The sequence below is a fragment of the Castanea sativa genome, chromosome 1 (genome assembly GCF_040712315.1).
Source record: "Castanea sativa cultivar Marrone di Chiusa Pesio chromosome 1, ASM4071231v1".
In the NCBI taxonomy this organism is placed as follows: domain Eukaryota; kingdom Viridiplantae; phylum Streptophyta; class Magnoliopsida; order Fagales; family Fagaceae; genus Castanea; species Castanea sativa.
In genome coordinates, this window is record NC_134013.1 from 35,519,712 (window position 1) to 35,547,502 (window position 27,791).

The window sequence follows — 27,791 nt, forward strand, 5'->3', positions numbered from 1 at the left end:
TGGTTATAACCATGCCATGCCATGCCAAGTATTGAATGATCAAACTAAACTTGACAAGACTCATAGGATGTTCAAACTCGGCTTGCAGTTGACTCAAGCTCACCATATATGTTTAAAATATGGCTTGTTAAAACTCCAACTAACTTCAGCTCAGCTTGGCTTGACTTGGTTCACTAATCAACCCAAGCTCAAGTTCATATAAAGCCCAAGCTCAGCCCATAACCAACCAAATCACACTATTCAATCTCCCTGCATACCGACCATACTAATTGTTCCATAACTCATGATTATTCTCCATTTATGAATCAATACATATTGGATTACAAATGCAACTGTGTCTGTACTTAGTGTCATTTTTTTTTATAGGCAGTCCAAGCCTAGAAAAAAAGAGGATTGAGGTAGATATCAAGAGTAAAATTTACTTATCAAAAAAAAAAGATATCAAGTACGCGTTTGGATTGCGTCTGAGTTGAGCGTCTTGCGTCTAGCATTTGGTCATAGGTGGGACCCACGCAAACAATAACGAAGAAAAACGCCAAGTCTGGGAACTAAAACGCATAGCTTATTTTTCCTTCAACGCACCGTTTCAATAAAACACTGCATGCGTGTACTGTTTCAATCAAACTGGACATGTACTGTTCCTTTTCATTATTTTTTTTTTGGGAAGAATTTGTACTAGTACCAGTCATCAACCCAGAAGCTTCTTCATCTAAGAACAAATCATCAGTCTTTCTCACTGCGGCGTGCACCACCACCAACACCGCACCAATCAACAACCAAAACCATATGAATCAAACCCATGTGAAAAAAAAATCAAACCCATCAAACAGATCAACCGATCAAACCCAGCAAACGCAACCAATCAAACGGATCTACCCAACAAACACAACCAATCAAACTGATCTACCCAGCAATCGCAAATCAAACCCATCACCAATCTCAACCTCACCCAGCACCACCGACTTCCCATATCAAACCCATCAAACCCACTACCGATCAACCCATCAAACCCACTACCGATCAACCCATCAAACCCACCGCCGATCAACCCATCCACCACCACCAAGGGAACCCAATCTTCGCTGGCGTCGAACTGGGTTGTCTTCCTTGGCTCTTCGCCAGTGTTGGACCGATGTAGGTCTTCCTCGTGGATTTCTCTGGAGGGCGTGGACCTCTCTTCTCAAAGACACAGGCATTCGGGTGGGTGAGGAGTGAAAAAAAAAATTAAAATAAATAAATAAATAAATAAAAAACGCAACCCTTAAATACTTTCAATTGAGCTAGAGTTCTCAGACCCAAAGATAATCAGCTGGAATTTCTCACTTATTTGTTACAGTGTTTTCAGTTTTAAGCAAAATAAGCGGTATCCAAACGGAACCCAAGAGTAAAATTTAATCACTTTATTATGAATAGTTGATCCCAAAATTTTGGGACTAAGACTTGGTTGTTGTGTATATATATTGGATTACAGTGTCTCCTTATACCCCAAATTGCAAAATATCAAAATGAATATAGATCAATAACTATTTCATCTATAAACTGTTTAAATTTAAGTTTTTGTACTTAAAAATTATAGACAAAATATGAGTTTATGGATCAGAGAGTAAATAACACTCAATTAAAAATAAATTTGTCGCACGTGTTAAGAACAAAGAGACATGTAATCCAAAGGTAATATTTGGTGGCGTAATAGTAACAAAGGTTTGGACCAGGTGTAACTAATCCTATTCTTATGTACATATAAAGCCATTGAAGTTGCTCAGACAAGCTTCCAAGAACATAATAAAAACATCCAATGTCTCACAATTAATGAAGCTTTTCCATTCAAGATCTCAATAATCAAAATAAAACAATTATATTATATTTCAAATAAAATAAAAATAAAGAAACAGCCAAGCCAGCTTTGATTTTGAGAGATACGACACGGTGTTGGGATGACACAAAGTCATCATTTCCACCACCATCAATTAGACACAACCAAATGTCCTCATGGACCAAGTCGGCACTTAGAGTGATGAACTGGAATTTCTAGACAAAGTATAGTCTAGTGAAAATCCAGTGGGATGCTTGGGTGTCAGGCCTTAGTACACTAGTTTTGGAGAAGGCCCTTCTTTAGGAGGCTAGTTCGGATTGTTTCAAAGATTTGAATTGTGTGTTGGTGACTTTTGGACAGTCCAAAGACTATTAGAGAGGCGCTTCCCTCTCCTCCATCCTCTCAACCCAAGCCTAACCCTCGAACTAGGGAGATAGAGAGGAACTCTGTTTTCTTTCGTATTGGTTGTAAGGTTTTTTCTTTAGTTTTTGTTGGTGGTAGAATAGATTCCTACACCATTCACGGGGTAAGTACCATGGCTCTATTCAGGTGGGAAGATTGGGTTGCGAGTGGATCATTGTTTGTTTAGCAGAATTATCTAGTTGAAATTTTAGCAAACAACATTTTTTCAAAAGAATGCGTGAGAATTCAAAAATCTTGGAGATAACCAGTCGATCGAATTTGGGTTGGTTTGTTTGTGGAAATCTCTGAGTATCACAATGATGCAAGAAGTGGTTGACTTCGGATTCCAGAGGAAGTCAAGAAAGGTGGTTGGGCTTCACTTGAAGTGAGACTACGTGAGTTTTTTTGGGAGTAAAAAGTTTCTAGGCAGGGGAAAGAGGTGGTGACCGGTGGTGGTGGATTTGAAAAATCCATTAGCAATCAAAGTTCTCGACTTTGGAACGTTTTAAAAGATCACGAGAATTTAGGAATGGATGAGAAAAAGTTCCCTAAAATTGCTGGCCATGTTAATCAGCATGAAAGGTGTGTGGGTTCAATGGCTTGGCCAAACTGTTGGGACATTGGTGGAGGCTCAGGCCTCCACGACGCTGACGCAAGGCTGCAGGTAGTGCTTCCGAGCCACGGCGTCAGTGTGGGTCTCACTTCTGAGGCTGATTTTGTTGGTCTATCTGAATCAGGCATCCATGAAGCAGAGAAGTAGCTGGAAGTGTCACCGAGCCCTGGCGTTGATGTGGGTCTGACTTCGGAGGCTGGTCTAAGTGCCGATGGTGTCTCCAATGGTGGTTCTGTGATCGGTCCATCAATTGTGGGTCTTCCGTCGTCTTTTCCAGTCTTGGAGTTATCTGAAATGCTCGATCCAAATCTCTTCTCTCCTCCATCTGAGTTGGGTTTTAACTCAAACGATGCTGCTGTTCCTAGGCAGTTTTGGGAAGATCCTTTGTTGACAGATAAGGGTGAGGAAACTTGTTCTTTGGATGTTGCACCTTTGGCTTTGTGGGATCCTAATTTAGGTTCAGATTTTGGTACTGAGGTGAGTATTATTGATGGGTTTTCTTCAGAGGATGATCTGGAGCCTTCAGAATGGGTGAGAACGATGATCAAAGGTTTTGGTTCATATGTGGGGTTTCCTATTGCTTGCTGTGAGAATCAGTGCATTGCCTTCTTCCAAAAACTCAAGTGTTTGAGAAAAACAAACTGCTGCTGTTAGCACACATGGGGTAGGCAATTCAAATAAAAAAGGGTTGCAGGAATTGAGAAATTTGGTTTCCACTATTAATTATGATGCACATTCTGTTAGGAATACTAGAGGTAGTCTGAAATCCTCTGGACTGGGTGCAGCTTTTTGTCCATGACTTTGAAACTCTTGTCATGGAATGTGAGGGATATGAACAACCCTCATAAGAGGGATGTTGTGAGGAATTTACTTAAGGTGTGGAAGTGTGATGCTATTTGTCTTCAAGAAACCAAACTAGACAATACTATTTCTACCATTGTCAAAAGTCTATGGGACAGCCCTTATGTAGACTGGATAGTCTTGGATGCCATTCACACGGCTAGGGATGTACTGTTGATGTGAGACAAAAGGATTTTTAAGAAAGTTGAATGTGTGGTTGGTAGTTTTTCAGTTTCTGTTTTGTTGAAGGGTGTGGTAAATGGCTTTGAATGGGTCTGCTCGGGGGTGTATGGACCAAATGATGATAGCCTTAGCAATTCGATGTGGGTGGAGCTTAATAGTATGAGATCATGGTGGACTTTGGCTTGGTATTTGTTTGGTGATTTTAACATTATCAAGTATCCGGCAGAGAGAGTTAGGTGTACTTCATTCAACCTAGCCATGTTTAAATTCCCGGATTTTATTGAGAAGAATCTCATGGTGGATTTACCTCTGGTGGGAGGTGAGTATACTTGGTTTCGTGATTCTGACAATCCTTCCATGTCCAGAATTGATAGAGTGTTGGTGTCAGTGGGCTGGGAGGAACATTTCTTAGATTTAACCCAAAGGATACTCCCTCAGGTGGTATTAGATCATTGTCCTCTTCTTTTGGAGGCGGGAGGCATGGTGAGGGGGAAAAGTGCTTTTAAATTTGAAAATATGTGGCTAACAATGGAGGGTATTGTGGAGAGGGTTTGTCTTTGGTGGAATAGTTATCACTTTATGGGGCCCCCTAGTTATGTCTTAGCTTGTAAGCTTATGGCTTTGAAAGGGGATTTGAAATATTGGAACAAGCATGTTTTTGAGGATGTCTTTTAGGAGAAAATGCTTGTTGACTGAGCTTTTAGATCTTGATGTGAAAGAAGGGATGCAGCTTTTGAGCCAGGAGGATAGCGATAGAAGGGTTGTGGTTAAATCTGATATTGATTTTTTTTACTTCTAGGAAGAGATTTCTTGGAGGCAGAAATCAAAAGATCTATTCAATAAAGAAGGCGATAATAATACTCGGTTTTTCAATAGACTTGCTAATTCTCATTGGTGAACTAATCATGTTGGGGGTGTGGAGGTAGGGAGCACTCTTTATGAGGATGATGCAGATATCCCGGATTAGGTGGTGGATTTTTATAATAAGTTGTATCAGGAGCCGGAATCTTGGAGGCCTACTATTGATGGCTTAGATTTTGCCTCTTTAAATGAGACTGAGAGGCTTTTTTTAGAGGAGTTTGAGGAGGAGATTCTTGAGGCTCTTAAGGAAGCTGAAGGTGACAAGGCCCCTGACCCTAATGGGTTTACTATAGCATTTATCCAAAAAAGTTGAAGTGTGTTGGAAGGGGATGTCTTGGATTTTTTTGCGGATTTCCATAGGCAATGTGTTTTGAAAAATCTCTCAATGCCGCTTTTCTAAGTTTGATTCCCAAGAAGGCTAATGCTATCAATATTAAAGACTTTCGCCCTATTAGTCTTGTGGGTAGTCTATATAAACTTCTGTCTAAGGTGTTGGCACAGACTTCAAAGTGTTCTAGATAAACTCATTTTTTATTTTCATAATTCTTTTGTTGGAGGGAGACAAATTCTTAATTCAGTTTTGATTGCAAATGAATGCTTAGACAGTAGAATGAAGAGTGGTGTCCCTGGTGTGATTGTTAAGTTGGATATTAAGAAAGCTTACAATTATGTGAACTAGAATGCCTTATTTTATCTTATGGAGAGGATGGGTTTTGGGGCAAAGTGGGAGAGATGGATGAAGGCATGTATTACTACAGTCTGGTTTTTTGTTCTTTTAAATTGTTCCCTTGCCAGCTTTTTTTGGTAGTTCTCATAGTCTCCATCAAGGAAATCCCTTGTCTCCACTCTTATTCCTTTTAATTATGGAGGTGTTGAGCAAGTTGTTGAAGAGAAAGGAAGAGGGTGGTTTTCAAGCGAGAAGAGTGCAAGGAGGTATAAATATTCCTTTACTTCTGATGACACTATCTTTATTTTGTGATGCTTCTAGGGAACAACTTTTATGCATAGGAATGGTGTTGATTTTCTCTGAAGCTATTATAGGCTTGAAAGTCAATGTTGGGAAGAATGATATTGTTCCAATAGGTGAGTTAAGGAATCTGAATGTTTTGGTTCGTGTTTCATGTTGTAAGGTGGGTCGCTTGCCTATGATTTATTTGGGTAAGCTCTTGGGGCACATTTTAAGGATTCATCAATTTGGAATCCTATTATAGAGAAGATGGAGAGGAGACTGTCAGGATGGAAACATCTTTATTTGTCAAAGGGCGGTAGACTTAATCTTTTAAAAAGTACTCTATCGAGCCTTCCTACCTATTTTCTATCCTTGTTCACTATCCCTCAAGCTATGGCTGGTAGAATAGAAATGATTCAAAGGCTTCTGAGAAAGTTTTTAAATATCCTTTAGTGGCTTGGGAAGATGTTTGTATGCCGGTGGAGCTAGGTGGGTTAGGGATCCAAAGAAATGGGTTGTTTAACCAAGCTTTGCTTGGACAGTGGTTGTGGCGCTTTGGGTAGAAAAGTAAACGATTATGGCTTTAAGTTATAGCAATGAAATACGAAGTGACTAGAGGAGGTTGGTGTACTAGAGGCGTAAGAGGATCTCATGGATGTGGGATGTGGAAGGGTACTAGCACAGGTGCAGCTAGATTTTTTGGACAGATAGTGTATGATGTAGGGGAGGGCCACCGTATTCGTTTCTGGCATGACTCATGCAGTGGACATACACCTCTAAAGAATCTTTACACAAATCTGAATGCTTGTTCTCGGTCCAAAGAAGCTTGGATTTTTTACTTGATTGATTTTGCCTCCGAGGGGGGAGAGAGGAGTTGGAATTTACAATTCTGAAGAGTTCCTCATGACTGGGAGTTGGAGGCCGTTGATTCTTTTTTTGAGCTTCTTTACTCCTATATGCCAAGAGGTGAGGGGGAGGATAAGCTATCTTGGAAGTTGACTCCGAATGGTGTGTTTGATGTGTGCTCCTTTTATAAATGGTTGTTTGGTAATCTTACTATAGTTTTTCCTTGGAAGATCATTTGGTGTGTAGAGGTGCCTAAAAGGGTGTCATTCATTTTATGGACAGCAACCAGGAATGGGATATTTACCATTGATAATCTTGTTAAGAGAGGTCAGTCTCTTGTTAATTGGTGTTGCATGTGTCGGTGTGGTGTGATGGGGAAACTGTGGAGCATCTCTTACTTCAATATAAGTTGGTCTATGCTTTATGGTGAGAAGTTTTTCATGTGTTTGGAGTCCATTGGGTAATGCCGAAGATGGTATATCTGTTTTTTTTTTGCTTGGGACAATTGGTTTGGGAAGCACCTGTCAACTATCTGGAATATGATAACAGGTTGCCTACTATGGTTAGTTTGGCAGGAACTTAGTATATTTGAAGATAATGAGAGATCTTTTGATCTTTTAAAACATCTTTTTTGTACTTTATTTTAGTGGGCTCGTATTTGGGGTCTTACACAATGTATTTCAATTTCTACTTTCTACAATCTGTTAGTTGTTAGCTGTTAGCTGTTAGCTTTAGCTCTTGAGCTTTTTGTATTTTCATGTCCAAAGTGTTCATCATCATGAACATGATGTTCATTTTCTCAATAAAAGTTCTATTACCTATTAAAAAAAAAAAGCATAATGACAACAAAATATTCTAAATGAATATACCTCTTGCCGTGCCAAATGATCCAAGTCATTTGAAGAGCATGGCCATAGATCCATGAAAGTATAACGTGATACAACATCTTGCAATGATCCCTCTAAAGCTGACGATCCCTCTTCCCCTGTTCTAGAAAGAGCTTCTTTCCTTCTTTGTTCAACCTATATGATGTTAAACAGGCAACAAATATTTAGTCAGTGAAATCTAATGATGCTCACAATTCAGAAAGATATCCAAAGAATCACTTAACACTTACCTGCACACTCTACCTTCAACATTAGAAGCTTACAAACCATTAAAATTACAGAAAAAGAACCAATACTTAGGTTTTTTAGAAAAGCGTGCAAAATAAAACTATGGCATGTGATCATTTTTCTTCACTGGGGTACAATGACTAAATGATCTCCTATAAAGCATGCAAGCCTAAATCAAAGAAACTACAGAAAAACATAATGCAAACAACATAAATTAGAAGCCAAAGTTTCCAAAATTATTATATTTTTTAAAGGAAAAAAAACACTTTCGAATAACATACCATCACACTTACAATCACTAGCAAAGAGAAATAATTTAGCTCCTATTTCATTATAAGTTAAAATTATTCAATATACTATCAACATAAAGAATATATCTTCTCATGTTTGTGGCTGTAGGAGATTACTGCTGGAAAATTCTTTCAACAATATTATCCTGCAATGATGCTCTCAATTCTAATTTCTGAAATTTGTATTAATAAATGAAATTCCATGAAGTATATTCTGGCTGGAAGAGTATACTTTGGTCTAGGTTATCAGAAGTGTAAAAATAAAATCAAACAGATGAATCTCCAAATTTAATGCACATTGCTCCAACAGAATTTGAGATTGGACACTGGTTCCAATCCTCTACTTAAGAAGCACAAAACTAAAAAAGAACTGCAGTCAATTAAAATATGGTATAGCACCTTCCTGTACCTAATAATGTATTAATAACAAACCCATGCAAAAACATTTGTTTAAATAATTCCTAAAGATTAAAGTGCAAAACAGTTGACATGGTTTTGTTATTATTAATAATAACAAAAAAAAAATGATGGCAATGACAATGATAATAATGATAATAACAAATACATAAAATACAAGTATAGAAACTCTCAACTCCAAAGGAAATGAAAGAGCATGATGCATAGAAGAGGACAAGAATATTCATCTTCATGAAAATTTAAATTTAATAACAACTACCTTCAACATGCTAGCCAGATCTCCATAAGTTTGCTCAAAATGGGTGAATCGTTTCCAGACCTGCAAATGAGTATACACAAAAACCACATAGAATCTCTCAAGCAATGAAAAGATTGGATATGAACAAGATGATGCCTTGAAGCAAATAAATATAAAATGAGTAAGTGGTAGAATATAGCAGAATACAAAATATAAATAAGAACTGTCATAGTCTTAGCTTCAAACATTCAATCATAAGCCTCAAAATAATTTAGAACAACTTTAAACAAATTTACAGCTTTTATTTTTTTTGGCTGAATTTGCCTTTAAATACATCAACACAATGCGTTTTTGCTACAATGAACACATCATATATACATTATGCTTTGAAATTCCCATCATTATTTTTTTTAATCTAAAAGTGAAAACATTTTTTTTTTTTGTTAACACTTTCGAACATTGCAGTTATTAAATCAAATATATATATATATAGCAAGAGAGAGAGATTTTAAGGAAGTGAAAATTTCATATCAAGAATTAATATGAGGACTATTTGAAAGGATTCAAAGGCATTGGTAAGTTTGGGATAGTTATCATTTTGGTTCTTAAAATTTCAATTTTCAATTTCATCCTCAATATTTGTATTTGTAGTCAATGTGATCCTTCCAACCCGTGCCATTAAAATATTTCCATTAAACACTTCAAAAACAGCATAGTTTTTGTCTATTTTTAATACTGGAAAAAATACTTAATTTTCTTCTAATAAAAAATAGGATTTAAGATTTTTTTTTTTCTATTACAATATCAAATGTAACTCTCTCTCTCTCTCCCTCCGCCCCTTCATCCCTTACCACCAGCATCTTCTTTTCTTCAACACCTCTCTCCTCTCTTTTTCCCTTTTTCCGCCAGCCCAATTTTCTTTGCTCTTGCCACAATCTCCTTCCTCAACTTTGAGGAGTTTGGTTCGCAGCTACAATTCAGTGCCAGCACTAATGGGTTAAAAGAGGCTTTGAGGACTTTCATTATGCACTTGGTTTGAATTTCACATTTTCTTTTTGTTTCTAATCTGGGTTCTGTGTAATGACTCAGAATGGAAGAATTGGTCACTGTTTTAATGGGTTTTTTTAATAGTAATTTTCAATTCTGGGGTCAATTTATTTTATGAATTCTTTTTTCATTTTGCTCTGGGTTTGTTCATTGAGTTGGACTGCTTGACACTATCATTATATATAAGTAAAAAATTATTAGAAAAAAAAATAAAAAAGGGACAGACACCAAGTGTGTGTACTTGCCCAATACATATTACATAGAATACAGTAGTGAATCAGAATGGAAGAATTGGTCACTGTTTAATCTGGGTTCTGTGTAATGACTCAGAATGGAAGAATTGGTCACTGTTTTAATGGGTTTTTTTATAGTAATTTTCAATTCTGGGGTCAATTTATTTTATGAATTCTTTTTTCATTTTGCTCTGGGTTTGTTCATTGAGTTGGACTGCTTGAAACTATCATTATATATATAAGTAAAAAATTATTAGAAAAAAAAAAAAAAAAAAAAAAAGGGACAGACACCAAGTGTGTGTACTTACCCAATACATATTACATAGAACACAGTAGTGAATCAATAAAATCAACAAAAGACATAGAAGGAATGCCACCTAGGGCATGCATCCAATCAATGTCTGCAAAATATGCTTTGATAACATAAGCAGGACGCTTGATACCATCAAAAGCTCATTGGTTTCTTTCAAACCAAAGATTCCACATGACACTATCATTGTTCCTAGGATCTCAAGATTGAAATTCCACCATAGAGCTGAGAAATCACATATGCATCTAACAACTAAATCAGAAACCAATTTGCACCAACAAAATCACATGTAATTCCACAACACTTCAACAAATTTTGAGAAGAAGAAAAAGAGCAGCAGCAGTGGCAGAGAGAAGACAATAGATCTGGTGGCCAAGGTAGTCAAAGGCAAAAGGCGACATAAAGGAGCCAAAACCTTGTATCGCCCAAGGCGTGAGGTGACAAATAGGGGCTAGCCCAATAATTATTATACATACAGAACTTAAATCATTTGTACCTAATGTATTGAAATATTATAAATTATAATCAAGTTTTTTTTTTTAAATGTTTTGCATGAATAAATTAGAACTACTAATTGATTTCAAAATAGGCTTAATATGGTTTAGACTAATAACTAGGGGTGTTCGTGGTGCGGTACAATTTTAGGCCATTTGTAGCACTGCACTTTGCAGTGCAACTTAGCCAAAACCATAACTACACCGCACCTCATTTTTGCGGTCACATGTGCAATGCGGTGTATAGTTTAGCCAAAACCATAACTGCACCGCACCTCATTTTTGCGGTCACATGTGCAATGTGGTGTATAGTTTAGCCAAAACCATAACTGCACCGCACCTCATTTTTGCGGTTACATGTGCAGTGCGGTGCGGTGTATAAAAATTCACCTGATATTATCCATGGAATTCTAAGCCATCAAACAACAAGAAGACATTATAAAACTCTCAAAAGTGAATGAAAGCATTTCAAAGTATCCATAAGGCACGGTAAGTAACATAAATTAACTTTGAAATCCCAATAACACGTAGTAAATATCTAAACCCAAATTTAGTACCAAACAAAAACAAAGAAAACCCAAAAAAATTAAACTTAAATATCTAACATAGCTACCGAGTACTGAGTCCTAACCCATCACTTCCAAGTGCCAATATACCAACGGCAACAATCAATAAAAAAATGATATAATTAACAAGTTTGTCATATACAAGCTACCAATAGATTAACTTAACAAAGAAAAACTTGAATTGAACACACATAGAGAAATAAATACCGCAATAGCAGAAGCAACTAGTGCAAGTGAGTAGTCTAGTGACAATTCAAGTGGAAGTGTGGCGGCTAGGGTCTGACTTCTAAGCTATGAAGCACAGGTGCGTTTCGGGATTCAGGAGCGGGTGCGGGAGCGGGTGCGGGACTGGGCAATTTTTGAAAAAGTAGGGTGCGGGTGCGGCGGGGTGCGGCGATTAAAAAATTATTAAAAATATTTTTATTTATATTTTTAATATATTGCTAAACATACTTTTTTCACATTATATAAATATATACCAAATTTAAGAGCAATAGTAAATAATAATTAAAATACAGAGAATGGGAGAGAGCCTAGCTGAAGAGAAATTTTTTTTTTTTTTTTTGAATTTGGCTGGTATTGGCCGATTTCGCCGGTACCGGTTTGCGCCCGATACGTACCGGTTCAGGCCGAATCGGCCCGATTTCGCGCGCGTCGGCCCGAATCGGCGCCGTATCGGCGCGAATCGCGCCGAAAAAAGTATTTTTTTAATGCCCGACGCGGCACGGACGCGCAGGCAGCGGCGTCGCCTGCGCGTCCCCGCGTCAGGCCACGTCGGACGCGGGTGCGGCGGCCCAAACGCCGCACCCGTGCTTCCCAGCTTCTGAGGGCTGAGAGAGTGATAAATTTTTATTTTTTTTTTACTAGATACGGCTAGAGTATTAAATTATTGAATTTGCGGTACGGTGCGGTTATGCCATTTTGCGGGTGGTTTTAGTGCGGTTTTTGCAGTGTATGTAGTTTGGTGAACACCCCTACTAATAACTATTCTAAAAATAGATTTTATAACAAGCTTCTATCAATAAATTAATCTAACACTAAATCTTAAAACAAGCTTATGTAAATTAATCAATCTAAAAATAGGTTTTATAACAAGCTTTTGTAAATTAATAATCTAATTAATAGATATTACAACCTTCTATAAAATTTAAAACCCAACAACAACAACAGAGGCTCTTACCTTAGCACCTTTTTCATGGTTTAAGGCGACCTTGCTCGCCTAGGCTCTAAAGGCATGCACCTCGCCTTAGAGCCTTAGAGACGCCTTGGTGGCGCCTCGCCTTGCCCGAGCACCTAGGCAAGTGCCTAGCTCACCCTTGACTACCATGGAATTGGTGCAAATGGGGCATTCCAGCAACCCAATGCTGTCCAAGGCCATCCTCACCCACCAAACCCACACAAACCAATATTCAAAATCCCGAAAGAAAAACGAAGGGGAAAAAAAAAATGGAAAACCAACCAATCTGATCACCACTAGTCAGGTTGGTCACCATTTTGATCTGAAATCTTTCTAAATTATAATCAGTCAAACTTTCCCCGCGTTTTAAATCCCAAGTCATAGTAACTTCTGATTCTCTTTGTCAATACCAATATGAAAAACCCATTTCAGAAATACCAAAAACCAAGCTTGAGGGACTCTTTGCCAAAAATCTACCAATACCCATTAAAGAAATTTTGGTTACCTTCATCAGTATTAAAATTCAAGAAAAAAAAATTAAATGACAATATTTTTAGAGCCTTAACAGCACTCCTACTAACGGTAGTAGATGGAAGGACCATATTAACAATAAATACAAACTCTGTGGACAAACTAGACAAAACTGAGACTTTAAGGACCAAAATTAAATTACCTCACTTAGAGAGTGTAAAATGAGTTTTAGCCTAACTTTTTCAGTCTTTTCAAACTCATTCTCAGAATCCATAGCCGTTTAATTGAAAATTAAATTCCTTTCGCACATTTAGTCCTTTTGTTCCTCAAAATATGTACCACCAGTAGTTTGTAGCGTTTTCCAAGAAAATAAAAAAGATCCAACATGCCAAACACAAAAAAGGGTAACAAATAATCAGGTGTGTGAAGTTAGTGCCTGTTCAAGATTAAAATGCCTTGTACTGCCACTAAATTTATAATGGACTTTGACTTTGACCATTCAAATATTTAAGCATCTTTCCTCGATGAATTGATATGTTTTCTTCTTATCTCCATAAAATACTTTAAAAAAATTAAGTACAGGGCAACAACATAAGCCGTATGCCATAAGGTCAAATAAACTTGCTAGTTAAGAGATAAATCATCAGGAACTGAAAATAATACAAGAATACATGCATGCTCATGGGTGTGTGTATTGGGGTCTACCTCAACAGATTCCTCTGGTGGCAATGAACTTAGTGCCCGCTCAAATAAGGCCCGGATATTTCTATCATCATTCAAGCGTGTCAAAAAATCTGCATATCTGTGACATCAAGGACATTAATAATTGATAATTATAAGCTGAATTACCAATAAGACAAAATGATTTTACTAAATGGTAGTAGTGTATCCCATTTGTCCATCATCAAAGCTCTGTAACAGGCAAAATTTCTGATTACGAGATTGATGAACTCACTCAAGAATGTATACAGGCTCATGCATAAACCGTTTCAATCCTGCTTCAAAAACATTGTGTGCAACCTGCAGGATGCGGAAAACAAAATGATGGCTTATCAATATTTACTCTTAACTCTTAAGCCAACATAACACAACATACCATCAGAAAGTACCAAATCTATGTCAATCAGTTTTTGAACCCCAGAAGCTAGGAATATGTTTAGGTAGGTGCATCCCACTAAAGAGGGGGGGAGGAGACAAAGGGCAGAGGAAAGCCTTTAATAGCAAATATCATCCCAAACTAGTGTAATTCATCTAGCTTTTTCACCACTATATTATTGGAACAAGATAGCTTTCACAATGTCTGGTCAACACCAACATACAAGTTACAACAATCAGAAGGCAGAAAAGTGGCCATTTTTTTCAATCTAGAGTGTGTGAATACACAAAGTGTTCGTTTGGGAACAGCTTATTTAGCTGAAACTGAAAACTTTTTGCTAAAAGTACTGTAAATCAAGGTAAAAGTTAGCTAAAATAGTACAGTGGAACCCATGAATAGTACCAAAAAGTGCAATGGGACTCATGAATAGTACCAAAAATAAGCTGAATAGTAAAATAAACTAGCAAAAATAATCAATGCCAAACGAAAACTTACTGTAGAAAGGAAGGGGATTTTTTCTTTTTATGATGTGGGACCCACCAAAATAAGCTCAAAAGGCTGGCTTTTTTGGGCTTCCAAACACACTAATATATCGACTCCATTCCAAACTGTTAGTCCTTTACTCCATTTATTTTTTGACAAGTAATAAGTTTATTGATGTCAAAAAAGGAGAACACCCTAGTACACAGGGAGTGTACAAGGGATGAAACAATCAAGAACAAAAATTACAAGAATGGAGTCCTTTACTCCATTTTAGCATGTCCTAAAATGGAGTCCTATTTGAAAAGTCAATAAATAAATCTCATAATTTACCATTTACTTTATTTAAAAAGTCAATACTCCTCTTCACTAGAATTTAAATTAAGGAGGGTGATTTTGGGAACTTGTATCTTTTTATTAAAGATAATGCATTAAATGAGGTTCCAAAGACAAGACTAACAACATGGGATGGAGGGAGTATAGAAATAATCATGATAAGTAATGCAGTGCTTTTGTAGAAGACATAACCCCACCATATCAATATGGAGTACCATTTTATAGATAAACACACTATACATGAAGATTAAAACTAAAAAAGAAAAAAGGACCTTTGGATCTTTGTCAAGACAAAAGGCCATCATTGCATAAGCGACATAAACATGGTACGTGCAGTTTGGGGATTTTCGAGCATCTAAAAAGTACTTGCGAGCTGCTTCAACACCCTCAGTTCTCCTTAAAAAGCGAATAAACTGCAGCATGAAACACAAAAATGATATCCATCATGGGAAAAGTATATTGACAAGCTGTGGAATATGAATGTCATCAAATATCTAAATTTTAATGTGACCATTTAATATTATGCTTTGAGAGTAACGTGAGCAAACACAGACCAATATATTCAGAATTGCCAACAGTGCCTAGTAGAGATTTAGCATCTGCTGTCATCCATGGTATATATTTATGCTTGCATAAATGATAACAGTGGATTCACCACTTTTCTATGCCATTCATTGGCATCCAAACTCAAAATTTCTAAACACAACACAAACATACATGCAGGAACAAGCATGTATGAACAAAAACTTTGCATATTTGACCCAATTTAGGCTAAACTATCATGAAATGTCCAAAGCCTTGGCTTGAACTGACCCTTAGTGCAGAACTAGGCTATTGACCTTAAAGAATTTGTAGTTGGAATTTCCTACTTACCAGAATGCAGACTCGCTCCATGACTTTCAGAATTAAATATCATGGGACTTCCAAACATTCTATTTTTCATTTAGTCTAAACCTCTCTCATTGAGACATGCGAGAGAAACATTTCCATCTCTCATTACAACTGTCAAACATACAACTTACTCTGAAGAAAAAAAAAATGTCCACTAAACAATTCGAAGTTACTTACTTGAATATGAGCAAGTGCTGTTGTGTTAACCCCATCCCCTAGAAGGCTCTCATATATTTTCTTTGCAGACTGCAATAAAGCAGAAGCAAGTTCAATACTAAGACCCAAGGACTTAAGCATGTAGAAAACATGTCAGGTCCTACTTACCTGAATTGCTCCACGAGATTCCTCCAGCTCCGCATAGGCATACCTCAGCATTTCTGAGTCTGACCATACATATTAAGGAAGAAAAAGCAAATGAGAAAAATAAAAAGGAGCAAAAGAAAGCAAGAAATGATACAGGCCATGCCAGATACGAAGTAAAGGCAAAAAAGCTGCCCTAAAATCAAGATTCACATCAAACTACTAGACACCTATTTGATAAGAGTCCAGCCATGTACAGCAAGATAAGAAGAGACGGCCGTGAGAGTTACCAAAGAATAATTATAAATAAATCTTTTTATATAAGTAACAGAATAATCATAAATCTTATTTAAGTGAAGGACACAAAAATGAGAAGCAAATTACCAGGAAGAGCCTTCAAAGCTCGCTGAAATACTTTGACTGCAGCATCTATCGAACCAGCATTTGCATGCCATGTAGCATAGTCATACCATATATCAGGATAATGGTATAGATACATCAGACACTGGAATTCCAGCACAATGCAATGAGCAAATATAACAAAACTGAATGAACAAAGAGTAGTGAAGGCAATAACATATTTAAGGAAAACAAAAACTTAGAGGTTCCTTTTGGAACCCACACAAATCAAGAGAGGTAATCAAACACTATGTGCTGTATGAGTAGTCCAATCATAGATCACATCTCATTGATTCTTCTTCTTTTTTTCTATAAGTAGTAAGCATTTTTTTAAAAATAGAGGATGTACTTCATGCCCCTTGAATGAGTGCACAATGTACTCCTAAAGAATCACATAATCATTATCTTATACAAACGGAAAGGGAATCAACAAAATCAACAATAGAGATTGCAACACTTGATGGCTCTCATAGATCTAGGACAACTTTGAAAGTGCAATATAATTTGGCAACCAGCAAGTATCGTACCCTATGTTTGGATGGAGGGAGACAGGGGAATAGGGGAGGAGGGGAGCAGGGAAGATGATCGGAATGTACTAAATTTTAGTATATTCCGACCACCTTTCCCTCTAGTTTCCTGACTCTCCTCTACTCTCCGTCCATTTCAAACATTCCCTTTAAAGAATTAAGCAGATTATAGGATGAGTCCTATTTGGGCCTTCAAGTTATGAAAGATTGATTTTGAATTGAAGAGTATTCTCTTTATCTTGTTTCTTGGCAATCTCTTCGATTCATCACATCTCATTGGTGGCTCTCATAGATCTAGGAAGACTTTGAAAGTTCGATATAATTTAGCAAGCAGCTAGTATCTTAGAAAAGCAAGTTGATTAAACAACTTTTTATTAAAATTAATAAAATATATATAAATCAGAAAAAGGTGTAACCCAAGTATACAGGAAGTATACTGGGGTAAACAAAGTAACAAAAATTGCATAAAATCTAATAAATCAGCAATAGAAAATAAAGAAAGATCCCTCGAGGCTGACTGTCAGTCCAATAATGTTTTGGTTAAACAGTTAAAGAATGTTTTGACCTAGAGAACTGATATACTAGTTGAAATTTTTTTCTACTTTTTTTTCCATCTTTTATTTTATTTGACTTTGAAAAAAAAAATGTATCCTCTTTAAATTGTTTCTTCACATTTTCTCTCTGTGATCCTGAACTACCTCCTAACCAGGAAAAAAAAAATTAAGGATACCCAGTTACATCAGAATGTAAAGCAAAATTGTAAAACTGCATATGAAATTGGTATCTATTGTAGACATATTTACAATTTTCTTTTCCTTTTACTTATTCTTTCTGAGATCCAGAATAAGTTATAACAACACACGCACATAACCCTATGAAAGATTGACTTTGAAAAATATAATATTCTCTTAAAATTGTTTCTTCAAACTTTCTCTCAGTCATCCTGAACTACCTCCTGACGGGCGAAAATATTAAGGATTCTCAATTACTTCAGAATGTAAAGAAAATTTGTGAAACTACTTATGAAATTACGTACCTATCGTAGACATATTTACTCTTTCTTTTCCTTTTACTTGTTCTTTCTGAGATCCAGAATAAGTTGTAACAACACACACACACACATATATATGAGAGAGAAATACATGTGTACTAGTTTTCAGCTACCCACATTTATCTTAGACGGACCGCACATAATAAGGTATATCATAGATAAAACTGTCATAGAATATAATTCTTTACACACAATATTCATAGATATTTGTCTCATAACTACATGAGAAGAAAATTATAGTTAATACATGAGACTTGTAGACAGATCGCAAGCAACACCTCAGTAACTGCAGTGACTAGCAATACTCAACAGGTTGCAGTTGACTAAGGTAGCAACATATCCGCCACTTACAATAGGTATGTTCAAAAGACTAAAAAGCACATGACATCTAGGAAAATTAAGAAGATTTGAGCATGTAAGGTAGGTAGATTTCCAACAAAGACAGATGCTTCAATTCATATATTATAATGGAGACAGTTTATACTGAACAAATTTTTTCCTACCTGTTCATAAGTGAATATAATTCGCTTGTTGGAGGATGCACTGTCTATCCTTTGTGGGTTTCCTCTGGAATGCAACAGATAAATAGATCAAAATATAAATCTTGCATGAAAGTTCCAGCAAAATCAACATCCATAAAGCAAACAAGAAATGCATGCCACAGCTATAAAATGACAAGTTCTTTAATTTGAATCACATAAATTTCTTTTAACTAATTGTAAATCTCAATTCCACTTCAAAAGTTAACTTATATAGGAAAGAGAGTAAAGAGAGAAGCCCAGTTTCAGAGATATGAAGATCTGCAATATAACACCCAACAGATTGCCATTTAAGACCAATAATCAGTATCTGCCAAAGTGTCTTTTCTCTAATGTTTGTCAATTTTTTAGCATTAAAGTTCATGGCAGTAAATATATATGAGTATATAGAGACATTTTTTATTTATAAAGTTAAGAAAAAAATATATACAGACTTTCCTTATCCAGAAGAATAAAGATTGAAAAAATTGCTGCATTTGATAACTTTATCACATAATTTCCAAGAAAAAAAAAACTTCCATTTATTAATTTCAACACCACTAAAAATATGGTATATCTTTCAGCAAAAGTTTCTTTTATTTCCAAAATCTGAACTCTCAACAACTTAAATAAAGCCCAGGTGATATAAATCTTCCATTACAACATAGAGAAGTATAAGTGAACATCTATAATAACAACTATGTCTAAGTTGAAATCTAGATGCATGCTGCTGAAACAAAAGGACATTGCGGCCCTGCTTCTTACTTCTCAAAAGCTAACAGCCGTTTCCATGCCATCCATTGAAGTTCTTCCTGTAAGTAAAAAAGAATTACAAATTTCCATAACAAATATAACTGAAAACATAACATGATATGTGGAATAAAAACTTCTAATATGCCAATGAGATGCAGATAACCTGTTACATGGAATAAAAACTTCTTGTCTGCAAATGAGATGCAGATAACCTGTTATATGGAATAAAAACTTCTCATCTAAAAATGAGATGAGGTTATAAAGGGCTTCATTTCCATTCAAATGATACTATAAATCAAGTAAACATGCATCATGGGCTTGGAACACAGCTAAAAGCGGTGCAATTTGTTTCACTTTCCACAAACCAATGCAGGCATGTTTGCCTCGTTTATTTTTTTTCCCCTTATGACCTCTTCCTTAAGACTGAAAAGCATATAAACATCTTGCCTTAGAATATCGAGGCAAATCCTTGCAGCATGTTTTCTTAGACACTTGTATAAACAAGTCAAGCAAAAATTCAAAGACTAGAAAGCTTGTTGAAGAAAAGAAAAGTTTGGTTTCAGATTGTTTGCTTCCTTTGAAAATCAAGGGCCGCACATGCACAATTATTGTGTCTGAATAACAAAAACAAACTACTACTAAAACCATCTATGGGTTAACAATTATAAATTGCAGCACACGAAGCAGAAATTTGCCTTGTAAGAACCAGATGGTGGTACAGCAAGCATATTCCAGTCAATTTCATCAACATATTTTTTCCGCTCTCTGTAGACAGCCCTGGCACTATTATATTTCGGTTGATATTCGGACAACAGTCCTTTGGCCTGCATAATACCATATCATCAGGTGCCAGTTTTTAGAAAAATATCCCCTTCTAGATTGTGAAATACACATGCATAACATATGAATAACTACATACATTTAATACCAACTAGTTCAAGTTACCATTGCAATCCAGAAATAGTTACCAGTTGGCGGCTAACAGAATTTTCAAAGTTCTCATAGTCTTTCCAAAGTTGTTCAATGTGATGAGTAGGCGTGACAATAGCTTTTTGGTATACTTTCCTAACAGCAGTCATCCTTTGGGACTCTTCCTGAGTGTTTTGAGCCTGCATGATTGATGCCAGACAATATCAAATGAAGATAAAAGGGGGAAATTGAGCAAAGGGAAAAAGGAAAACCCTAGGAATCAGCACCTAGGGGTTTGCTTGGAATAAGCACCAAGCAAAGAAAACTTAGGCATCAGTACCTAAGTGCGTTTGGCGTCAGCACCAAACGAAGGAGAAACACATTTCAGCTCATAAATTTTTATTCAAATTCTAATATCCTTCACCCATACAAGAGCATTAGTTAAATAGAGTTTCAAGGATTACACTCATGGAAATATCCAATTAAATTCCATGAAACCCTTAATATTAAAAAAACCCAAATTCAAAAACAAAAATAATTTCAAATTAAAAAAATAAAATCTTAAATGATTTCGTTGATCCTTGCTTCAATGATCATCTCATTTTTAATATGGAAATGACAATAAAAACAACAAATCTATTAAGTGAATAGCATTACTGGTTCATTCTACCCATAGTGCAATCATACAATGTGGAAAAGAGAAAGGGAGAAGCCAACAAACCGGCAATGTCTTTAAGAAGGTGATGTATTCCATCCAGACAGGCCCAGATGCTATATCTGCTCCTGAAAACACATGCATTGAGTATAAGAACAATCAGATCGCCCTCAATTAGTAATGTAGTTTAGTCTTTTCAGTAGATGAATCCATCTTATTACATACTTCTACTTGTATATAAGTTTTCTTTTTTCTTTTTCTTTTTCTTTTTCTTTTTCTTTTTCTTTTTCTTTTTCTTTTTTTGAGATGGTACAAGAACTAGTATGGTTGATTAACTAAATAAATCCCTCACTTACTCCTGCATGTACTCAAACAAGAAGGATATTCCACCTATATACAGCTTGTCAACTCCCCACCGCCCCCACCCCCCTTGCTGGTCTTCTGTGATTACAACCTATCTCCATAAGCGCATGAGACTGACAGAGGCTTAATTTAATCTTTCTTCTAGTTTAAAGGTTTCTCATTTGCCTTTTAATGACCTTGTTTTCCAAAAAGAACCTTTTGAAAAAGAATACATCACTGCAATTTAGTCTCAGAGTTCAGTCTAGACAAAACTATTTCCTAAGTGATGGGTTGTAATTTGTAAATATCTTTTTCCTCGCCATAATTTTCTCTAACTATAAGGACACTCCTTTTAAACATTACATTTCACTTTTAGTCCAGTCTGGTAGACATCAAATGCCCCAACAATTTTATGAGTGATGCAATTTGACTATCAAAACATTGGTTGAATCTCTCTTCCTGCATGATTACTTGAACAATTTTGCACAGCTTAAAATATAAAAAAATCTCAAAATGCTGAATAAGTATTCAAGATAATTTGGAGCATTCATTGACCAAAGTTGAACTCTGCAACACGAGTGAGAAGCATAACTGTGCTCGTGGCTGCATAGGACAATATAGCCTTCATAAAAGTAGAATCAAGACAAATATTAGAAGTCTTAAACCTTACCTTAAAGACTCATGTATTAGCAACGGAACACAATTCTTACTTAAACAGAACTTTTCCCTTGATCCAACACAATTCTCAAAACAGAAGAAATCACTAAGACAACTTTTATACTCAGAACCCCACACTAGCATAATCACCAATTCCCCCAAGAATATATTGAACCATTGCATTCAGACTCCTTAGAAGCACACTAAATTTTGAGGAAATAAAAGTTTCACACATAATTACATAAAATTCCGAGACACTTCTGTCGCTCTATAAATGAGAAACAAGAGATCTCAAAGAATTAACGCATACTTCCTACTATATCTTTTCACCTCAAATGGGTTTAAGGAAATATAACTTACCCACAGAATCAAATAATCAAAACCGCTATCAAAAATTCAGATTGCAATGGGATGTCAATACCTTTGATTAATATCTACCAACAATCTAAGGCAAGTTTCTAAGAGATACACTTGGGTATTCTTTAGATACTTTATGTGAAGATGGTTTTCTCGTTTTATGGGATGTCAATACCTTTGATCAAGAAATTCATATTGCCAAGTGATTGTCACTCCATTTGTTTCAATGGAAAACCTTATGCAAAAATATTTTTCCGTGGTTTCTTTGTTTGGTAGCATAAAAGAAAACGAGACAAAGGAAAACTGTCTTTAATCAATGGAAAACTCTATTGAATATATGACTTATTTTTAGAGGTTTTTTTCCAATAAAAGTTTTTGGAAAACAACTCTATCTTTTTTTTTATAAGTAAAAATAAATAAATAAAAAGAGAGTTTTTTTTTTTTCCAAAACTTTCATAGGAAAAAAAACCTCTAAAAATAAGTCATATCAAAGGAGTAAAGATTCACATTTTCAAGGTCGCTACTTGCTACCAAACACAGGAAAGTGAGATAATTTTCTAAAAAATACTTTTTGAAAGATGACTTATTTTCCAAAAAACATTAACGTCGAAATATACAGAGCAAAATACTACTACCAAAAGAACCAAAATTGTTGCAATTTTCCAAAAAAATTAACAAGTATGAATAAAGTGCTACATTAACAAACATCTTTAAGGGCTTAAGAGAGATAACACACCAAGATAGCTGAGCATAAAATCAAAAGCTTTTCTAGTCTCTTCTTGACCCTCTATCCCCTTCTTCTCATTGACCTTTCTAATAAAACGAATGTAGCACCGCCTACAAGACCGATAAGCAAACAATGAAACACTTCAAACCAGAACCAGGAGGAGAGAGAGAGATTTCTGACTAAATAGACAATATAAGAGAAGACAAGAAAAACAATTAAATCTTCTCAGCTTAGACAAAACCATGTTTTACATTGAGTATAAATGATTCTTCATCTGAAGAAGCTGTCTTCTCAGGGTTGTAAAGGAATTCAAAGATAAGGTGAGTAATGTGAGTTTGCAATCTAGTTTTACTTTTTAACAGAATTAATTGACATCATCACTATAAAAATGTATGATCTTTGGCTATATTAGCAACCATCATTGTCAGAAGATGTAGAGCTGGGCAAGACATCAATATTATGGTTTGTTACACAATATAGTTAAAATCATTTCTTTACTTATTCCAGGCTTCATCATGTCTTTTGTGGATATTTTTTTTTATTCCAGTGACTGCTTACATAAATCTTGATCTTGTTTATTTACTTTTTTGATAAATAGTGAAACTTGATTGATACCAAAAAACAGTCGCCTACGTACACAGGATGTATACAAATGGGGACAAAACAATCAAGCACACAAATTACAATTATCAATTAAATCAAAAACCAAAAATAAAGAATAAAAATCCACAAGCACACAAATTACAATGATCAATAAAATCTTGATCTTTTTATGTTCTTAATACCTCTCGATGTGAAATTCAAAGTCAGGAATCATGAATCGACAAAGAAAACCTGAGGTAGAATTTATTTGAGAAAGTAAAGAAAGCTGAAAAAATAAGTGTGTGTGTGTGTCTATATATATATCCTTCCTGAGATATATAACAAGATTAGATATGAGCTGAACTGCCCAGCAACTTAAAATAACATCATGAGCAAGAAGTAATCTTTTCTATTAATAAAAAATCAATACTTATCATAAAAATAAATAAAAACTTAAAATAGAGAGGAAGCAATGTTGGATGTCAACAGCATAGTGGAGTTAAGGAGAGCGGCAATTACACAAGACTGCAAAATTGGAGGTGGCCATTACAAGATTCTAAAATAAAGCATAATAATTTTCATTAAAAAAAAATTTAACCTTTAAAGAACCAAAAATCATAATCCTCATTTACCATAACATATACCTAAACATCCTTTTTTATAATTAACAAATATCTAAAAATCTACACCAACTCAATTCGTGAACCAGTGCCATATGAATGTAAAATTGGTAACATACCAGAGAGGTATTTGAAGACAGTTTAATAAACAACGGCTAAATAGCTGTTTTGTAGCATCATCATTATTCACAGCCATGTGTGCCTCAACATATTGCTTCCAATATTTTGCCTGGAGATAAAGAGGTGATAACTTCAGCAATCTTTTTTTTTTTTTTTTTTTTGAACAGTTAATAAATAAAGCAATCTATCATCTATGCCACCAGACTTCTCCAACCAGAATAAAGACATATTTCCAATATATGGATGAGACAATGAAATCTGATATGGATAAAGTCACTTGATCAGGCTGCAGACCTTGGAGTACAAGAGCCAACAAATTGTCAATTTAAAAATTAAATGGAAATTTTAATATGACATGTCTACTACTATACGTGCTCTCCATGATAAGAGTCTAATAGCCTACAAAAATAAGTGTGTTGTAATGTCATCTAAATTAGTACAGCCTTTACAGTAACTTTGGGATGAAGTAGCCTTCAACTTGTGCAAGGAAATATTATAAAGCTTATTCACTCCAAAAATATTACTAGCTAATACACGTTTAACCATGTTAATCTCAGAACTGAAGTTCCTCTAGGTTGAGAGTGAGACTCAATTTCATCCTGCCTCAAACAATGCCATCAAAGCATTTTGTTTAATGGTAAGTTATACACGCAATTAGTGGGTCTTGAACCAACAACCTCATCCTTTACCCGTTTTATAATGTCAAAAGGAGGTACCATTTGAGCTAGAGCTCATTGGTACAGCGATCATATAAATATTAAGTAACTATCATAAGCCAACCTATAACAATAAGTGACATTACTATACGAAGCACATCAAGCACCAAAACAAAATTGAAAGGGAACTGTCATCTGCTAAATAAATTCTTTGAAAAGCCTCAAAGCAACTTCTAGGGTTACAATTGATGATGTTTACAAAGCTCGCAAATACAAACAACCTCTCATCTACTACCCCCACAAAATACCAATCATGAAGAAGGGATTCCTTATAAACCTCTTTCATGGCCTTATGCTCAACAAAAGAATGATAATTACATCTAATTGCTTATTTTCTTGCTCTTATGTACTCTTCTTCTCTAATTTCTCTCCCCCTATATCTCAATTGGCTTCCTTCTACCTCCTTTAGGAACCATGCAAGTCCTCAACAACCAGCTAGTTAGAAAATTCAGAGCTCAAGAAATTCAGCATTATGATTATAGTTAGACAGCACCATCATTGCATCCAAGTCATGATCTTTCCTTATTCTTACCATCTAGTTGTAGACTGTCCTTCATTTTTACAGTAGACTACCCAAATTCTAGCATCTAAGCTTGTTTGGAAGATTCTTTTTACAAGTGGTTTAATTTAAGCATGCAAAACCAGTCTCTAGCATTTTAATTTTGAACAACTCAACTGCAATAGCTCATCATCAAAACATTATCTTCTAAATCTACTGCAATATCAAAATATCAGCAACAGCTCATATAATGACCGCTCTCACAAATCATAAACCTCCTACTAGAAATAGCATGCACGCTACTTCTTATTCCTAAAAAAGCAATTCCTATGCCCAATAACATTTTTAGAACTAGCTAAATCATGCATGATGACACTCTTGAAATACAAGCTACCCACTGCATAACAGAATATACAAAGTAAAATAAAGGCTGAAAATAAAATAAAAGTAGAAAAGATAACCATGATCTATGGAAGTCCATACAATGTCCTCAGAGACGCATTTACAATTCAGCAAAATCATAACAGTCCAAACATTGTGATAAAAAATTGGCCAAAAACATACACTCTTGGTCCCTAAACTCTAGCTCATGAGCAATTTTAGTCTCTAAAGTTTAAAGTAATCACCAAAAACAAAAAAACAAAAAAAAAACTTAAAAAAGAACGATTTTAGTCCCAAAATAACTTGAAGTGATTGCTTTTAGTCCCTAAATTACTTAAAGTGATCGATTTTAATCCCTAAATATCTTAAATGATCAATTTTAAACCCCACATAACTTAAAGTGATGGCTTTTAGTCTTGTAATTACTTAGGGTCTATTTGGATACCGCCTATTTTGCTGAAACTGAAAACTTATTGCTGAAAGTACCGTAAATAAAGGTAAAAGTTAGTTGAAATAGTACAAGCTCATAAATAGTGCCAAAAAGTGCAGTAACGCACGTGAATACTAGCAAAAATAAGTTAAATAGTGAAATAATTTATAATTTTAATCCACATCCAAAGGGACACTTAAAAGTGATTGATTTTAACTCCTAAATAAGTTAAATGGTCGATTTTAGTGACTAAATAACTTGAAGTGATCTATTTCAGCCCCTAAATAACTCGTATTCAGTGATGATGTATCAATTATTAGTTTGGTAAAACACGATCACTTTAAACTCAGTAACTATAATCGCTCATGTGTTAAAGTTTGGGGACCATAATTTTTTTTTTTTTTTTTGGATAGGTAATTGAAGTGAGATATTAATATTATTATACAAAAAGAAGGGTGATAGAGGAACTCACAGCGGTGGGAAACAGTGTTAGAAGTTGTTCGTACAACGGCGCCGCCTCGGTAATCGGCAAATGCTAAAGACAGACAGACACACACACACACACACACACATAAACAAATTATGCAAAATTCAAAAAACCCTCATCAAAAATCAAAAGGGTATACCTGAGCCTCATTGGCAAGAATTTCTGCGGCTTCAATGTTGTACTTATCATCGACAATAACGTTGTCGGAGTCCATCGGTTTGTCCTGAAAAGAAAACCCCCCAATTCACATAAAATTATGGCAAAAGATGAAACCGAAAAACACAGTGACAGAGGCATATTAAATAATAATTGAAGATTTCAACAAAAAAAAAAAAAAAAAAGTACCGCGGTAGTGGAAGACATTATTTGATTTGATAAATTTGAAAGACGCGACACTTGCTAAAACCTCCGTGAACCGAAACTTTCGGTCACCGGAACAGTGGTTGCTTGTCAGTGCGACGGTTTGCTGGATAAAGTTTATTTCTTTTTATTTTGAATTACGTTAACACAACCTAATTAAGGGAGCTTCTGACTTCTGTCGGTCTCGTGACTCACTCATGTGGTATCTTTTCTTTTCTTTTTTTCTTTTTTTCTCTTTTTTATGAACTCACAACTCACCCATTGGTATTACTTTTTCACAATCAACGCTGTATTATTTTTTCTCCACAGCTCAAAGTAAGCCATATAATATATAGTTTTGGAAAAACATATAAGAAGAAACGGTGTAGGAGGGTTTTTTTTTTTTTCTTCTTTCTAGAAAGACAAAATATAGTGTCAACCCGAGTCTACAACTACAAAAGTTAGACCATTTTATAGTTGTAATCTAGTTATGTCATATATTATAAACCCAGTTTAAAACTCTAGTACCACTTCTTTTTTTTTTCTAATAAGTGTCATTTTTGTAAATATTATTTTTGCCAACTTATTTTACTAATTAGTTTATTTTTGTTACTATTTATGGGTCTCACTGCATTTTTTTGTACTCTTTATGGGTCCTACTATACTATTTCAGTTAACTTTTTTCTTTATCTGCAATATTTTTAGCAAAAAGTTTTCAATTTCAGTAAAATAAGCGGATCCCAAACGAACCCTA

The 27,791-nt window shown here is 35.3% G+C and overlaps 1 protein-coding gene across 1 annotated transcript in view; it reads right to left on the reverse strand.

Annotated features, from left to right (window-relative positions):
* LOC142618372 (cleavage stimulation factor subunit 77) overlaps window positions 1–27,359 on the reverse strand; it is a 33,399-nt gene extending 6,040 nt beyond the window's left edge. The window contains exons 1-18 of the mRNA XM_075791295.1: window positions 27,044–27,359; window positions 26,838–26,921; window positions 26,684–26,746; window positions 24,185–24,294; window positions 22,873–22,973; window positions 20,847–20,908; window positions 20,185–20,325; window positions 19,912–20,040; window positions 19,229–19,275; window positions 18,449–18,512; window positions 16,353–16,473; window positions 15,993–16,051; window positions 15,846–15,914; window positions 15,050–15,190; window positions 13,821–13,885; window positions 13,571–13,667; window positions 8,589–8,648; window positions 7,377–7,529 (exon numbers count right to left, since the gene is read on the reverse strand). Coding sequence (XP_075647410.1) covers window positions 7,377–7,529; window positions 8,589–8,648; window positions 13,571–13,667; window positions 13,821–13,885; window positions 15,050–15,190; window positions 15,846–15,914; window positions 15,993–16,051; window positions 16,353–16,473; window positions 18,449–18,512; window positions 19,229–19,275; window positions 19,912–20,040; window positions 20,185–20,325; window positions 20,847–20,908; window positions 22,873–22,973; window positions 24,185–24,294; window positions 26,684–26,746; window positions 26,838–26,921; window positions 27,044–27,061 — 1,584 coding nt within the window. The 5' untranslated portion in view covers window positions 27,062–27,359. The remainder of the gene's footprint in view (window positions 1–7,376; window positions 7,530–8,588; window positions 8,649–13,570; window positions 13,668–13,820; window positions 13,886–15,049; window positions 15,191–15,845; window positions 15,915–15,992; window positions 16,052–16,352; window positions 16,474–18,448; window positions 18,513–19,228; window positions 19,276–19,911; window positions 20,041–20,184; window positions 20,326–20,846; window positions 20,909–22,872; window positions 22,974–24,184; window positions 24,295–26,683; window positions 26,747–26,837; window positions 26,922–27,043) is intronic.
* Window positions 27,360–27,791: the final 432 nt, after the last annotated feature.